This window comes from Diabrotica undecimpunctata, chromosome 2, assembly GCF_040954645.1.
Source record: "Diabrotica undecimpunctata isolate CICGRU chromosome 2, icDiaUnde3, whole genome shotgun sequence".
NCBI classification, from domain to species: Eukaryota; Metazoa; Arthropoda; class Insecta; order Coleoptera; family Chrysomelidae; genus Diabrotica; species Diabrotica undecimpunctata.
The window spans coordinates 175,358,447-175,374,385 of NC_092804.1; the positions used below are offsets into that span (position 1 = coordinate 175,358,447).

General features: G+C 33.3%; 1 protein-coding gene across 2 annotated transcripts in view; it reads left to right on the forward strand.

Moving 5' to 3' along the window:
- The window catches only part of dpp (decapentaplegic morphogen), a 214,678-nt gene that overhangs the window by 174,695 nt on the left and 24,044 nt on the right, over positions 1-15,939 (forward strand). For both annotated transcript variants that reach the window (XM_072524084.1, XM_072524083.1), the window contains one exon: positions 10,595-10,896. In XM_072524084.1, the coding sequence (XP_072380185.1) occupies positions 10,605-10,896 (292 nt within the window). In that variant the 5' untranslated portion in view covers positions 10,595-10,604. The remainder of the gene's footprint in view (positions 1-10,594; positions 10,897-15,939) is intronic.

Consider the following 15,939-nt stretch of genomic DNA (forward strand, 5'->3'; position numbering starts at 1 on the left):
AATTATACGGTTTTTTATTTATGTTCAGGTTGGTATTAAACTTGAAATGAATAATGGCAGGTGTAATTAGTCATTGAGGATCGTGTTTCTTTAATCGAGATTCCTTAATTGATCGTAATGTGGATAAAATGTTTTAGCACTTTGCAGAAAAACGGAGTAAAAATTATAGTACATTTCTTGACATTTGACAGTACGGTAAAGTGTTAAAAAAATTGTTTATCATGTTCAAAGTTCAGGAAAACAATATATTTACTATATAAGGGCCTACTATATCTGAATTATAAATATAAGAACTAGTTATTAGAACAACAACAACTAGAACAACAACAAGCATTCATATCCGGAAGATCCTGCGTAGACGCCGTATTTGTACTAAGACAAATCACAGAAAAGGTCATCGAGTACGATAAACCAGCATATCTATATTTTATGTAGCAGAAAAAAACAAATGTATGACAACAGCTAAATACCCACTACGATGTAAAACCGAAATTGATGGGAAAATAATACAGCAGGAAGTAAGGTTTATATATCTGGTATCATCATCATCATGCTACACCCTATAAAAGAGCCGCGACCTTCTTAAGTCTATTACGCCAGTCAGTTCTATCCATTGCCAACTGTTGCCACTTTGCTGCGAATATTTGTCTACCATCCTAATCTACACCATCCCTCCATCTGAGTTTTGGCCTACCCCTACTTCTACTTCCCGCAGGTTGTGACATAAGGATTTTTATATAGTGTATTTTTATGTATGAGAGAGTAATAAAACAATAAATTATGTATGCAAATCCCTAAACTGTTGATACGGGTGACTCAATGAAAAACAGATATTTGTCAACAAGTTTACAGAAGTATATAGGAAAACAATTTTAAATTGACTATGACCACCAGGTATAAAGGTTGGAGCAGAATAGAATACAATAGTTGTGAGGGTTACTAATCCCTAAATAAGGTTGCCAGTGTCGGAGTGATGGAGGTTAACAGGTACTAATGAATTTGCAAGAAATGTAAGATGTTTATTTTATTGGTTATATATAACCAATAAAAGTTTAATAAGTACCTACCTATTTGCAAAATAAAGTTTAATTCTTTAGATAAAATAAAACGTTTTATTTTATCTGAAATGAGTGCATGCCACGAAGTAAGGGTTTCAACAATCAAACATTTAATTCTTTAATTCCAGGAATCTACGACAGTAATTGACTAGATAATTATCTTCTAAACTTATTCCACAGAAAATGTGATAGTGGGTTTTTCCATTTTGTAGGAAGGTCCAAGTGGCGTATTCAAAATTCTTAACAGTTCACTAAAAGTAGGTACTTCAGTTGCAAGGTGCAGTTTATTGTGTATACTAGTGTTATGGAAAATTTAGAAGTGCCGTGTAAACGCCGAAAAATTGGTCCTTTAACAGTTAATGAAAAAACATTAATATTTAATTGTTTTAAATCATTTACAGACAAACGTTTATGTGAAAGTGTTGATGAGACCGTTGAGTTAGTTAGCAGTATACTTGGTGTTGGGAAATCTACGATTCACAGAGTTATTAAAGAAGAAAAATGTGGTAGTTTTCAAATGCCACGTAATGCTCCAGGGAAACCAAAATTTCAAATAGAATATCATTTTAAAGAAGGACTTCGATGGAAAGTGCATGAATTCTTCTTTAGACAAGAATTTCCAACATTGGATAAAGTTCTTGTCTCAGTTCGAGATGATAAGGATTACCCAGAAATGAGTCAAAGTACGTTATGGAAACTTTTAAAAGAAATAAGCTTCCGCTGGAAAAAGAATCCCAGAAAGTCTATTTTATTAGAAAGAAGCGATATTGTCATATGGAGAAGACATTTTCTAAGAACCATAAAGGAAATGAGAAACCAAAAAAGAAAAATATTTTATCTTGATGAAACATGGATCAACGAGGGTCATACACCAAATAAATTTTGGCAGGATGAAACTGTTACAAGTCAAAGGCACGCTTTTGTAAATAACTTATCTACTGGTTTAAACCCACCATCAGGAAAGGGACGCAGGCTGATAATAGTACACATTGGCAGTTCAGACGGTTTTGTTGAAGGTGGTTTATTAACTTTTGAATCAACTCGTACCGGTGACTACCATGAAGACATGAACGCTGATGTCTTTCAAGAATGGTTCGAACAAATGATAGATCTTCTTCCTAAGAACTGTGTAATAGTAATGGATAATGCAAGTTATCACTCCAGACTTATAGAAGGACTGCCCACAACCAAGTGGTTAAAAAAAGACTTGCAGAATTGGCGGAGTTCAAAAAATATTACGTACCATCCCGGATCTATAAGAAAGGAACTTTATTCGTTGTGTGCCCTTCATAAAGAAAAATTTAAAAAATACGAAATTGATGAAATTGCCAAAAATCGTGGAATGACAGTACTTAGATCCCCACCATATCATTGTGAATTAAACCCGATTGAACTGGTATGGGCACAGATAAAGAGTGAAGTTTCAAGAAAAAATACCACTTTTAAAATTCATGATGTTAAACAGTTGTTTTTGGAGGCCGTAAATAATGTAAAACCTGAAAACTGGGAAAAGGCAGTAAATCACACTATTAAAGAAGAGGAAAAAATGTGGAAGCTGGACAATATTACTGATAAAATGATCGAGCCAGTTATTATAAATCTTGGTTCTGAAAGTTCATCTTCTGAATCTGATTTGGATTTGTAACAAGTAGCTGTAAGTTTTATATTAATATTTTTATTCATCTATTTAACATACCTTAGACGGTTTTAAAAACGGAAGTGGAACGAACATATTAGTAGAATGGCAGAAGATAGTATAATACGAATAGCACTAGATAAGTCACCAAATGGACGAAAAAGTATTGGCAGACCAAGAAAAGGATGGTGCGATAATTTAAACAATTTAGAAGGCTAATATTGAAGAAGAAACAGGCTATAAAGCCTACATACTAGAAGAAGAACAACTATTTTCCCCCTAAAAAAGCTTTAAATATTCCCCCTTAAATATTTTATTTTTAATAATCTTAATATTTTTAATATAAATTGATCTTAGTTAGTTAGTTATATTAATAATCGATGTGTATTTTTATATTTTTAAATTTCCATGTTAAAATTGGCAGATTCATATGTTTATCAAATTCTGAGAACCAGTTGTCATTAATTACCCCAGATTCCTCGAGAAATCCCAATTTTTTGTCCTTTTATTTAAGTTATTGCCTATTTCAAGAAGCGAATGTATACGCTGTTTTCGACAAAAGGCTTGAGTTACAGCTCTAAAGAATAAAAGTTATCTAAATTATTACGTTTCTTGAAACGTGCTCCCCACATTCAAAATATCCCCAGAGTGACAAATCTAAGAGGATTTTGTCCCTACGGAGGAGGCAGAAGTTAGCAAGACCTTGCCGCGAGCGCACTCACAAACCTTTATCGTTAAGTCGAATTCACTTCTGCCCGTCGCGACGTCGTCGATCGTTTCTTTACATCAACGCGATGCCACGATGAGTTTCGACACTGATTTTATCTTTCTGCCAACTGCAGCACTGCACAAATGGTAAATGTGATTATTTTCCGAATTGATAATGATTTATGAGTTATGCCAATCGATTTTTTTATAATATACAGTCATATACAATTATCCAGCCATATATCATGATATTTCCTATATAAACAAAAGTATATATGCATTTTAACAAAGAGATTTTGATAGCATTTTTTTTCTAACTGACAAGAACTATGTATTCAAGTCGAGCAAAAAAACATGTTGCTCTTTAAGTATTAAATTTTTATCCAATGTCATCGACCTAGAGTCACATTAGAATTTAAATTTGGAACAATGTCAAACCATTTATTGATGTCATAGCTACAATTTTAGTGTTAGCTTCAATTACAAAAAAAGGCACTGAGGATGATCTGATCTAGATCGAAAACGTCACGTTATGCTACTGTATAAATTTTGACGACACTTTTTAAAAGTTTTAATTATATGTTTTATACCTAAATACAAATTTGAAGTGTTTTCTTCTTCTTAAAGTGCCCTCTCCTCAATGGAGGTTGGCTACTACAATTTTAAACTCTTCTCTATCTTCAGCTGTTCTTATTAGCTGTTCAAAATTTAGCCCTGTCCATTGTCGGATGTTTCTGAGCCACGATAGTCTTTTCCTTCCTAGGCCTCTCTTTCCCTCGACTTTTCCTTTCACTATAAGTTGGGCATATTGGTACTTATTATTTCTCAGTATGTGGCCTAGGTATGATGTTTTTCTAACTTTTACTGTGTTAAAAAGTTCTCTTTCCTTGCCTATTCTATGCAGCACTTCTTCGTTTGAGGTATGCGATGTCCATGAAATTTTGAGTATTCTCCGGTAGATCCATATTTCAAAGGCCTCGAATTTATTTACGGTTGATGTTTTAAGGGTCCACGTTTCAACTGCATATAGAAGAGTCGACCAGACGTAGCATTTTGATAAACGTAGTCGAATTTCGAGTTTTATTCGAGAATCACAAAGCAGTTTTTTTATTTTTTCGAAAGATTTTCTGGCCTGTTCTATTCTCGATCTTATTTCTAGATCAGGATTTAGGCTGCTATCGATCCAACATCCCAGGTACTTAAATCTATTGACCTGTTCTAAAATGTGCCCATTTATTGTGCAAGGTTGAGGTACGTTTTGGTTTTTTCGGATTGACATCACTTTGGTTTTTTTAATGTTTATTTGAATGAAGAAGTGAAGTGAGTGAAGAATTTATGAAGTGTTTTACTTCTGTATAAGTTTTTTATACTAGGTATTATTATAAACCGTATATGAATTCAACAAGTTACAACTTTTGTCAACCAATTGACGTCTTTTTCATCATCTTTTATCAACAAACACAAATGAATATTAAATAAAACACGACAGACTGATCAACAATACAAAAATAATAATTATAATCATGCGACAACGGGCTGATTCGTTTCTACACGTGTCTAAGAAAAAATGCAGATAAAATTAGAGAAAAAATATCAACGCTTATGCAAAATTAATTGTAAACAATAATGTTGTGAATCATTTTTTAATATTATGTAATATTGATCAGTTGTAGTTTTTATAATGAGTGTAGATTAGTAAGATTCTGGGAATTTTAGAGTTAGAAGATAGGAATCCTATGATTCAATTATAGTTTGTTATTCATTTATTTATATCCGAAACAATACTCTTGTTCTTTTAGGTCAGTTGGCAAAAAAGAGGAGATTATATTGATGATGATTGCTAATGAACGGTTTGATAAGCTTTAATTGGCTTTCCTACAAAGGAAAAGATTAGAAAGGTGAATCCCGGTGTTATCAGATTTCCTGTTTTAATTCTTGTTGTTTGTTGGTAGTACAACGGTAGTACCGCTTCAATCAATTCTATATTTATATTTGTTTTCCACAGTGCATAATTTATCAAGCGGGACACTATCATATGCTTTCCTAAGGTCTACGAACGTCAGTTAGACTTCTTGGCCACGAGTAACTTTCTTTTCAATTATCTGAGTAATAGAGAAGACATGGTCTATTGTAGATCGACCTGCACAAAAACCAGCCTGTTCTTCGGCTTCCGTATCTTGGTATTCTTCTTCTATTAGATTTTTTATTATTTTCCCATATATTCTGCTAATACTACTAGTAACTGCAATTCCTCTATAGTTTTCAGGTTTCGATTTATCTCCCTTTTTATGGATGCTCCATCATATGTGATTCTTTCCATTCCTCAGGTATTTCATGTTTATTTATGCATTCCTGGAAAATTTGTCGTAGCCGTTGAATTAGTATTTTGGGTCCATGTTTCATGAGTTCCGGAGCTACATTTCCTGGGCCAGGTGATTTGCCATTCTTTAGATGTCTGCATACAGTTTCGACTTCTCTGTCATTTATTCTGATTGGTGATCCTATCAGCCTGACGCCTTGTAGACCATAGTTCTCTAGCTGTTTGAAGGGCTCTCTTGTCTCTTTTAGTAAATCTTTAAAGTAATCTTCCCAAGTTTGCGGTGATATGGACCGAATAATATCTCTTTTTTGTTGTTTCTTAAGTTTTTTAATAGTTTCCAGCTTTCTGAACTTTGGCTTCCACCAATGTATGTATTTAGCATGGTGCACTTTTTTCCCAGGATTCATTTTTCTTTTGGCATATTTTTCTTCTGACCATCGCTTGCATTCTTTTGTATTCGATTCTGTCTTCCACCTTTCTTGTGTTCAGATATTTTTGATACAATTTTCTTTTCTGTGTTATTTCCTGCGAAATATCTTGATTCCACCAATATGTTATTGTTATTATCTTATTAGTAAATACTTACCACTATAATTTACAAACAATACAATTTATAGTTTTCTTTTATTTTTGCATTAATAATTGTATATTTCTAAAGTTAAAAGTTTAGCAATACATACTTATATAAAAAATTAAATAGTTACTAAATGTTAACTAGCTGAATGGATTTACTTCCATCTACGTATTGGCTTCACTTTAAAATATCTACATTTTTATAATATTTTTGAGCATTGAAAAATAAAAACAACCCTTTCAAATACATCTTTGACATATTCCTATGTATCTTAAGGTAGAACTTTGTCCTGTTATTGAACAAACCCAAAACAAATCCCCCAAAATATTTTTTTAAAGCGGGTTAACATAACAAACCAACTTGCGTTCCAACAAAAGAAACTGTCACAACAATTCAATAATAAAGAAAGTAGAGATCAGAATTGAAAGAACAGACCATTACCTCAACACACCCATTTTCCTATCTCCGTCCTCGTCTAACTAATCCGTAATCAGGTTCTAGTGAATAACAAGGCATGCATATTTCTTGCTATGACTCGAGTATCTCTTAATATGGACGTACCTGAAGTCTTGAGTACCTACCTATCTTCGAAATAGACACTTTGAGAGACACAACCACCCACAGAGATTAAAGTTTATTGTTTTGTGAGGAGAATTAGCTGCTGGTTCTTTATACAAACGTAGAATATATTTACTTTATACGTTGGTTAAAGAATATGCTTTATTTAATACTCTTTTAAGTCTGTTCTTAAAAAATCTATGCTGTAAATATAAGTATGTTTATTTGATATAAATTTTAGGCGAAATATACAAGTTAAACAATTTTTTAGACTTTCTGTCAAGTTTATTAAGGACATATTTCCTAAGTATATAATTTAGACACCAAATGTCAAAATAAAGTGTTTCCTATACGAGCCCCTTCACATCAGTTGGACCAACGTTAAATTGACATGAACATTAAATTTTAGAGAACAAAAATAAAAGCGCAGCCCAAGTTTTAATACATCCAACAACATTTTTGAATTATAGAAAATATTTTATAAACGCATAGAATATTTAATATTAACAAAAAAAAATGTGAAAGTTTACCACTGAGTAACATCCCCTTTATTTTTAATGACATCCACAATTCTTCAAGACATAGTTTTTACTAAGTTCTGACAAAATTCTAATGTAAACGAATGTCATATTTCTTGAAATTTTGCCTTCAATTCGTTGACGGACCTGGCAGAATGTTTTCTCAAAGCTTTTTTCATTTCGCGCCACAATGTCTCTATCAGGGACAAGTCGGGGCTGTTAGAAACCCATTCCAGAAGTGGTACGCCATGATCTTCAATGCATTTTAAACTCATTTTTGAAGTATGACTACCTGCTCCGTCCTGTTGGAAGACAATGTTGCACCAGATCATGACAGATGCAGAAAATTTGACTTTTGTCTTCAGACAGTCGGGATGGAAAGCTTCATTTTTCCCGCGAATGACGCAGCTTCTACTGTATCCAACACATACTTCTCCAAATCTCTACTTATCACTCCATTGTATTGAATCCCGTTGCCTCTGAGTCCAATCTTTATGCTCTTTTGACGTGTTAAAATGTAACTTTTCCACACCATTAGACGAAATGCTGCCCCAGATCATGACATATGCAGAAAATTTGACTTTTCTATTCAGGCAGTCGTAATGGAAAGCTTCATTTTTCCTGCGAATGACGCGACTCCAACAAACTTTTCAAATTTGGACTGATCACTCCATTGTATTGAATCTTTTTGCGACTGAGTCCAATCTTTATGCCCTTGCAACCATCTTAGTCTATTTTTCTTTTGTTTTAATGTTAAAAGTGGCTTTTCCTCAGCCTAAAATAAAATGAAATTAATTAAAAACAATTCGTACTAATTTTTTTAACTATAAAACTTTGTAAGTACCAAATCCTAACTTGTGGGTCTCTCCGTGACATGTTGATCTAGAAACTTGTCTTCCAATAATGTCACTCCATAAAACGCTTAACTCCATATAATTTGCTCGTCGACTTTTCACCAGAATGCGTCTTAATGCCCTTCGATCTGCTTCGGTTATTTTACTTTTTCGCACATTTCTAGGTTTTGGGTATCTTCTGATTATATTTCTTACACTATAGCGTGACAATTACAACATATTCGCGATTTCCGAATTGAAATCTTCAGAATTAAAAAATCAAACATGTTTCTCATAGATACAAATTTTCTCATCGATAACTTTACCTCGACCCATTGTACAATCCACAAACGGCAAAAAGCTTTACAATACTACTAAATACATTTCACATTAACTGACCATATTATTGTTTTGATATCACTTTTCCATAGTACCTCTGGATTTAAAGTATTTATGAAAAAATCCACGTATGTTGAGATTAGTGAATGCATAGCCAGGGTATAGTGGTTTTTTTTGAAAATAAATAAAAAAAACCATACGGATAATGTTTTTAATAAATATTAATAAAAATTCCATAATAATTAATATGGGAACTTATAAAAACATGCAGAGTATAATTTGTTTACGGTAATCGACTTAAACTGAAAATTCCATAGGTGAGCCAACCGATATGGGAAGGAGCGTGTATTTATAGTGCCGTTAATTACCTATTATACAGTTAATGAAACACAAGAACTACAAAAATAGTGCCAGAACAATATTAAAGTGTTCTGATATTGATGGAGGATCTGCAAACAATAATATAATGACAGATATATAGACTAAAAAATGTCAAAAAAGATCAGAAACGTATAAAAATGATACTATGTATATACGGGAGTGATCTAACAAAGAAGAATCAACTTCCGTTCTGTTCGTTTTTTGAAAACTAGATCCTATCTAATAGTTTTTTGGACTTTTTCCTTCATTTTTGGTAGTCTGCCTACTTGTCTCCCTGTGTATAGTTTCTTTGCTTTTGCAAACAAAAACTCTTCAAAATCTAGCCATCTCTAACCCTCCTCATCACATAGAGTACTTCCAGTTCTTCTCTAATATCTTAGCTTCTTGTTTTATCACTAAAACTCCATCGATTATTCTTAATATGCTTGTTTCAGTTTCTCTTATTATTATCTTCGTTGTTGATGTTTCTGCTCTGCAGTTTTTCCAGGCCTTGTCTTCCAGGTATCCGTTGACACAACAAGCGTTTATCTCTTGTGTTCGGATCTCTTCCATCGAGTCTATTTCACTTAAGACTACCACTCCTAGATCTACAAATCTACTCCTAGATCCAGATTTGCCGTAGGGTGCACCAAGTAATTGCCAGAATGATTTCCAACGTCTGATAGGAGCGGAACTTGAAGAAGATCTACAAAATAGTCCAGAGCTGGCTTTAGGAGTGTCAAAAAGCACCATCTGGAAAAAAGCCTATATCTAAACACAACGTAGCTCTCAGCTTAGAATCCTAACAGGCTTCCTTACTAGACATGCATCAATCAGGAGACACTTCCGTACAATGGGACTTAAGATGCAGACTCTGCAGCCGGAAATTAAAATAGTCAACCGTATGTTGCATAAATGTACGTCGTGTATTAATTTCTAAGCAATGACAAGCTGCGACGACTTGACACACCCACCGATCAGACAACCTTTAGCCTTGGAATTTCACTCTTAAAGTTGGTACAAGGTTCTAGAATTCTGAGTTAAACTTATGTTGTTCTCAATTTGGTCAAGTTTTTTAGAAATGTATTAAGATACTCATATTCAATAGTTTATAACATATTAATACGTAGAGTAGTCGAACATATAATACGATGTTATACTAATAATAATTAATTTCAGAGTTTTTAGGGTTTATAATAATAATAGTCTCCCGTTTTATACCGCTGTCGCGGCTTTGGGAGTATAGCAGGGTAGTCTGCTATATCTAGGGCCTACGGTATACAAGGAAGGTAACATGGCCAGTGCTACGCTTCAACCGTCTATTATTTCCCCTGGTTTTACCCAAGGTACTCATTTTTATTCAGGCTGAGTCGACCTGGGGCCTATAGACATTTTTAAAATGTCTAGATGTTCTTGCCGGCGGTGGGATTCGAACCCCGGACCACCGGCTTGCGAGGCAAACATCCTACCGCTTGCACCACGCAGGATAGTTTTAGGGTTTATTTTATAATAAAAATGACTCAGGTCACTGGTCCATATTACAGGCCTCTCGAAATGCCACATATTGGGGTTTGCATTTTGCACGCACTTTAGAGGTGCAGCGTCAGGGGTTGGTTTGTTACAAGTTTTATTTAAATTTGATAGTTTTTCTAGTAATCCTAGTAACCTAATACGCTGTTTTTTGTTTCAGGCTGACTAAAATGAATTTAAGTAACAGTTTCTGGCTGGTGGTTCTGGCCGTCCTCGAATGCTGTTGGAGGACAGATTCATCGAACGTTCCCAAAGAAGTTAAAGACCAAGTAGAAAGCAATTTGTTATCGTTATTCGGCTTCAAAGGTCGGCCGAAAGTTGACAAATCGAAAGTGGTGATACCCCAGGCGATGATCGAGTTGTACGAAAGGCAGATGGGGTTTCCCTTGGACACGACGTCTTTTCCCAAAAAGGGATGGCACACGAAGAATGCGAATACCATTAGAAGTTTTACACATGTCGGTAGGTACTGCATGAGTTACCTCTTGATTTTTTTTTAATTTATGATTAATTATTGCAGTATGATTTGGTTTTTAAAAGTTACGATTCTACCATATTTGAGACTAAAAAGAAATCATTTGAGCATCTTGTTGTAATGGTACTTAGCTGAGTAAAGCTTCGATGATTTTCTAAGGACGCGTACAAAGAACGCGTTCTAAGGACGTCCAAAATAATCATTAAGTTTACAATAATCAGAATTTCTAAGTCTAAGTATGATTCAGTGTATGAGAGCCGGTTAAAAGTAGTACCTTAACAAATATCACATTCAAATGTAGTATTATGAAAATTATTCTCCAATATTAAATCAGAGGCTTCAACTATAGTTACAGCTTCAACTGACTGAGTTTGATTACACAATAATAGATCTACATTATGAGAGTTATGATTGGGGTAACTTGTTTTAAATCCAAAAAAAGGGAAATATTCATTTATACGAGTAGCAGAATAACCTGCAGGGTAGTGATTTAGTAAACTATCTTCATCAGGTGAAGTCTACAAAGCGGAAGACAAATTATAATCTCCAAATAAGTAGAGTGATGAATCAGGCAATCTGTGGTTGCAATGTGGGTTCTGTGTGCCAATATTTTTAATTGTAGTCTAGTGGGTCAAATAGACATTAATGTCAGATTTTTGTGGAATGTAAGTTGCTCCAAAAATGATATGTTTGTCACCAATGTTAAGCTTTGTAAAAAGGTGCTCCACAGTTAAAGTAACAGTAAGCTGATGCCCAACGAAACACTGTTTGTATGGCCATAAGTACCTCTTCTCCTCTTAAACAGGAACTACTGTTTGGATTACGGTTGATTTGAAAGATTGTGTAACCAAACCATCTAAGCTGTGTAGTAGGAATTTGTTCATTTAACCATATTTCCAACAAACATTAAAGTTACATATAAAAACTGAGGATTTTAAACATTTAATTTGTGTTCTAATGCTATCAAGATTTTTGTAGTAGACACTTAATTTCTCTGAAAGAGATCTCCCTCTTACTGGTTGTTACAATCTTAGGGATACCATTGATAAACTTAAGCATTAGGTCATTTTCCTTCCCTTGTTCTTTTCTAGTTTTAAGTTCATTTAACACCTTATGTAGTTGTTCCTGCTAAACCTTTGTTCTGTCCATAGCCACACCAACATCAACAGTTGTAAATTTATTCTTTGAGTTGGGTACTTAGCTAGCCAAATGGGAATAATTTTAAAGTGTCTTGGTCTAGCACCAAATTTTAAACCCTCAGAACTTTTTTGATATCATTGGAGGCAACTGGTACAGGTTTTAGTATATATAAGAGAAACTGTCTGTCATCATCTATTCTTTTACAAAGAACCCTTAAGCTCTTGGACTCTTGAACATTGTATAACTTAACATTACTAACACATTTAAACGTTCATTGACCTCTTCAAAACGGTCATTTATAATTCTACTACAATACTTGATTTTTAACGAGTTGTGTCTGATAAACCATGGTACGCTTTGAGTTTTCTATTTTCCTTATCCAGGACTCTTGTGCTAAAGAGTAATAATATGTTAGTCAAAGGTATTTGTCTTTTGTTCAGAAGTATGCATTTTTCTAATATGCGGAGGAATTTTAGAAAAATATTATCTGCAATCTTCACAACTGTATAAGATTGAGCATTTCTGTATCACAAATGTTTTAATCTCATTAGAAGCATATTTCTAGGTGAAAAGGATCTCTACAACAATCACAAAGAACAATTTTTTTATCGTCAACAGTTAAATCACTACACACAGTCCACATTTGCGGCATCTTAACCTCACTTAAAAACATCCAATGTTTCACACTGCGATGACTATCGAATATTAAGCATGATGTCTCATGTCCCTAAAACTTTCCTCAAAATCATTCATACACGAATTTACAAGAAGTGTAAGTTTTAGATGAGTGACACTCAATTCAGATTTCGAAATGGATTGGGAACACGAGAAGCTCTTTTTGCCTTAAATATGTTAACACAACGATGCAGACACATAAATGTAGATGTATATGCATGTTTTATTGATTATAGAAAAGCATTTGACTGCGTTAACTATCAAAAGATGATCGAAATTCTGAGAACAACTGGAATTGACGAACAAGACTTGCTAATTATCTCAGAACTATATTGACACCAAACCAAATACAGAAATAGAAATTGAACGGCAACAACATCCGAAGATATACGAATCCGATGAGGCATACGACAAGTTTGCGTCTTATCATCGCTATTATTTAATCTGTACCTATTCGGAATCTATATTAAGAAAAGCATTAGACAAGGTTCAAGGTGGGATCAAGATTACCGAAACCAGCATAGACAACATCATGTACGCTGATGATAAAGTCCTAATAGCAAGCAACGCACAAAAACCACAAAATATAATAAATGCGGTAGTTCATCATAGCGAAATATTCGGTTTATATCTAAATGTTTCCAAAACTAAAATTCTAGTATTTTCAAAGATTACAACAAACGTACATTTGTATGCCAAGGGACAAAAATAATAGAACAGGTAACAGATAAAATATTTGGGAGTACATATCAACAGCCAGTGTAACCAAAAAAAAAATCCTACCAAAAATCTAAAAAGCGAGGAAAACATTCATGAACATGAAAACATTTTTTACAAGATCAGACCTTAGTCTAGAGCTCAGAATTCGAATGATCAGATGTTACGTTTTCTCTGCTTTGCTGTATGACTGTGAAAGTTGGAGAATGAACTCTGAAACAGAAAAAATAATAGATGCTTTTGAAATATATATAAACAGATGGATGCTGAGAATTCCATGCAATGGTGAGGTACTTCGACGCATGAGTAAGTAAAAAGTATTACTAGCATAATCAAAGAGAGAAAAATAATTGGGTCATGTGTTGAGAGGTGAAAGATATGAATTACTTCAAATCATATTGGAAAGTCAAGTGAAGGACAAAAGATCAGTTTTAAGACGCCAGAACTCGTGGCTGAAAGACCTGAGGAGATGGTTCGACCGCTCATCCACAGAAATCTCTCGTGCAGCAGTTTTCAAAGCTACAATTGCCATTTGGATCGCCAACCTTCGAAAGGAGACGGCGCAATAAGATGAAGAAGAATCTCACTTTCGAAATTTTGAGAAGTAACAATTACATACTGCTGCAATTTGAGCTGCACTTGCTGATAGCATTTAAAAGCAAGACTATCAAAAGAAAAGTTCTATGGAAATATAAATGGACTGTATATCAATATACATGACAGAGTACAAACAAATGTAGGGTCACTATTAGTTAGGTTATGTTGTACGTTAGGCTCTATGTTATGTTGTCATGATATAACCTTATTTCAGAAGAAATTATACTCGATAAATAAATAAAACTTTGACTACCCCGATATATATAATATATCACATATAATTTCCCTCATTATCATGGACACAAACTGCAGCATTACAAGTGTAAAAAGTGGAATAATCTGGAAAGCCACCCATCTGCATAACTGAGAGGAGGAAAGAATAAGCAAACATGAAGAGGATTTACAGTTGTTGTAAGTGTCGTATCTTTAGAAGAAGAAATCTTTAGAAAAAGCCATAAAAGCTAGTGAGTAAATCTCTAAGTTTACTGCCAGATTCCCACGATAACGTATCTACTTTATTTAATAGTTTTCAGAAAATTTCGGAGCGTTAATAGTTGTGGAATCCATGTATTTTATATGAAATGGAGTCTTTCTACGTAAATCGTCAGGTAGCCATAAATATTACTCCCAGCTAGTACAACACAATTATTATAGCTTTTAATAAGTGTAGGTATGTCAAATAGAAAATTATGGGTAATATTTTTCACGAAGAATGTGCATTTGCCAGGTGTGCTCCTTGAAATATTCATAGTAAAATACGCTTACTAAGAATCATGTTATTAATGGTTTCCCAGTATATTAATTTGTAAATTAATTCAACTACTTACAGTTCTGTTATAGTATGAGATATTGTTTGCCGATTTTATTTTTAACGTTTTATAAAGCTTTTAAATACACTCGATATTCTCACAGCATATAATTTCTACTTTGTTCACGAATAATGTCTAGTTATAAGCGACGCGTTTTAAATATGATGCAAAAATTCACTTTACCTTCATCGGACGGGCCTCAAAATATTACAGAGAAGACAATTAGAATTCAAATGTTTCTCTTTTGAAGATTCTGAAATGCCATTCGGATATTTATGATAGAATAAAGTTCGAATATATAAGTAGAATTCTCAGAATTAAACCATTATAGATGGTCGCATAAAAGTTACTGCTTTCTGAATTAAATAGAATTAAAAAAAATGATATATTTTTAAATCGTTACAAAACCAACATGAATTTTCGAAAGAAATACTTTGAGGTGCTTTTGGTGTGTTACTGTTTCGATAGTGCTTTGCTGGGTATTAATTTTTTCTTTATTCTGATTTCTATATACCATAATGTATGTCACTTCTTTCTCATCTAGTTAAACGTTCTTTGTCGTCATATTTTAGTACTATTATTTTCTTTTTAGTCTGACATTGTAAAATGGCTACGTCGGTGTTTTCATCATTATCAACATTCTCATCAGAAGAAGAATATAGTACGGGAATAGGTTTTTTGGGCTCAGTAATTTTCGTCTTTAATTAACTGCTGAGCTAAATAACTTCAATGAGTAATAACAGAACTCCAAATTTTTACTAATAAATATAAATGGTTATAAACGGTAATAAATGGTTATAAAGAGTTATAAATTGTTAGAAATAGTTGTACATGGTTATAAATGGTTTTAAATAGTTATATATGTTTATAAATTTTTATAAATGGTTATAAATGGCTTTGACTGGTTGTAAATGGTTATAAATGGTTATAAATGGTTATGAATGGTTATAAATGGTTATAAATAGTTATAAATGTATATAAATGGTTATAAATGGTTAGAAATGTTTATAAATAATTATAAATGGTTATAAATGGTTATAAATGATTATAAATGGTTATAAATGGTTATAAATGGTTATAAATGGTTATAAA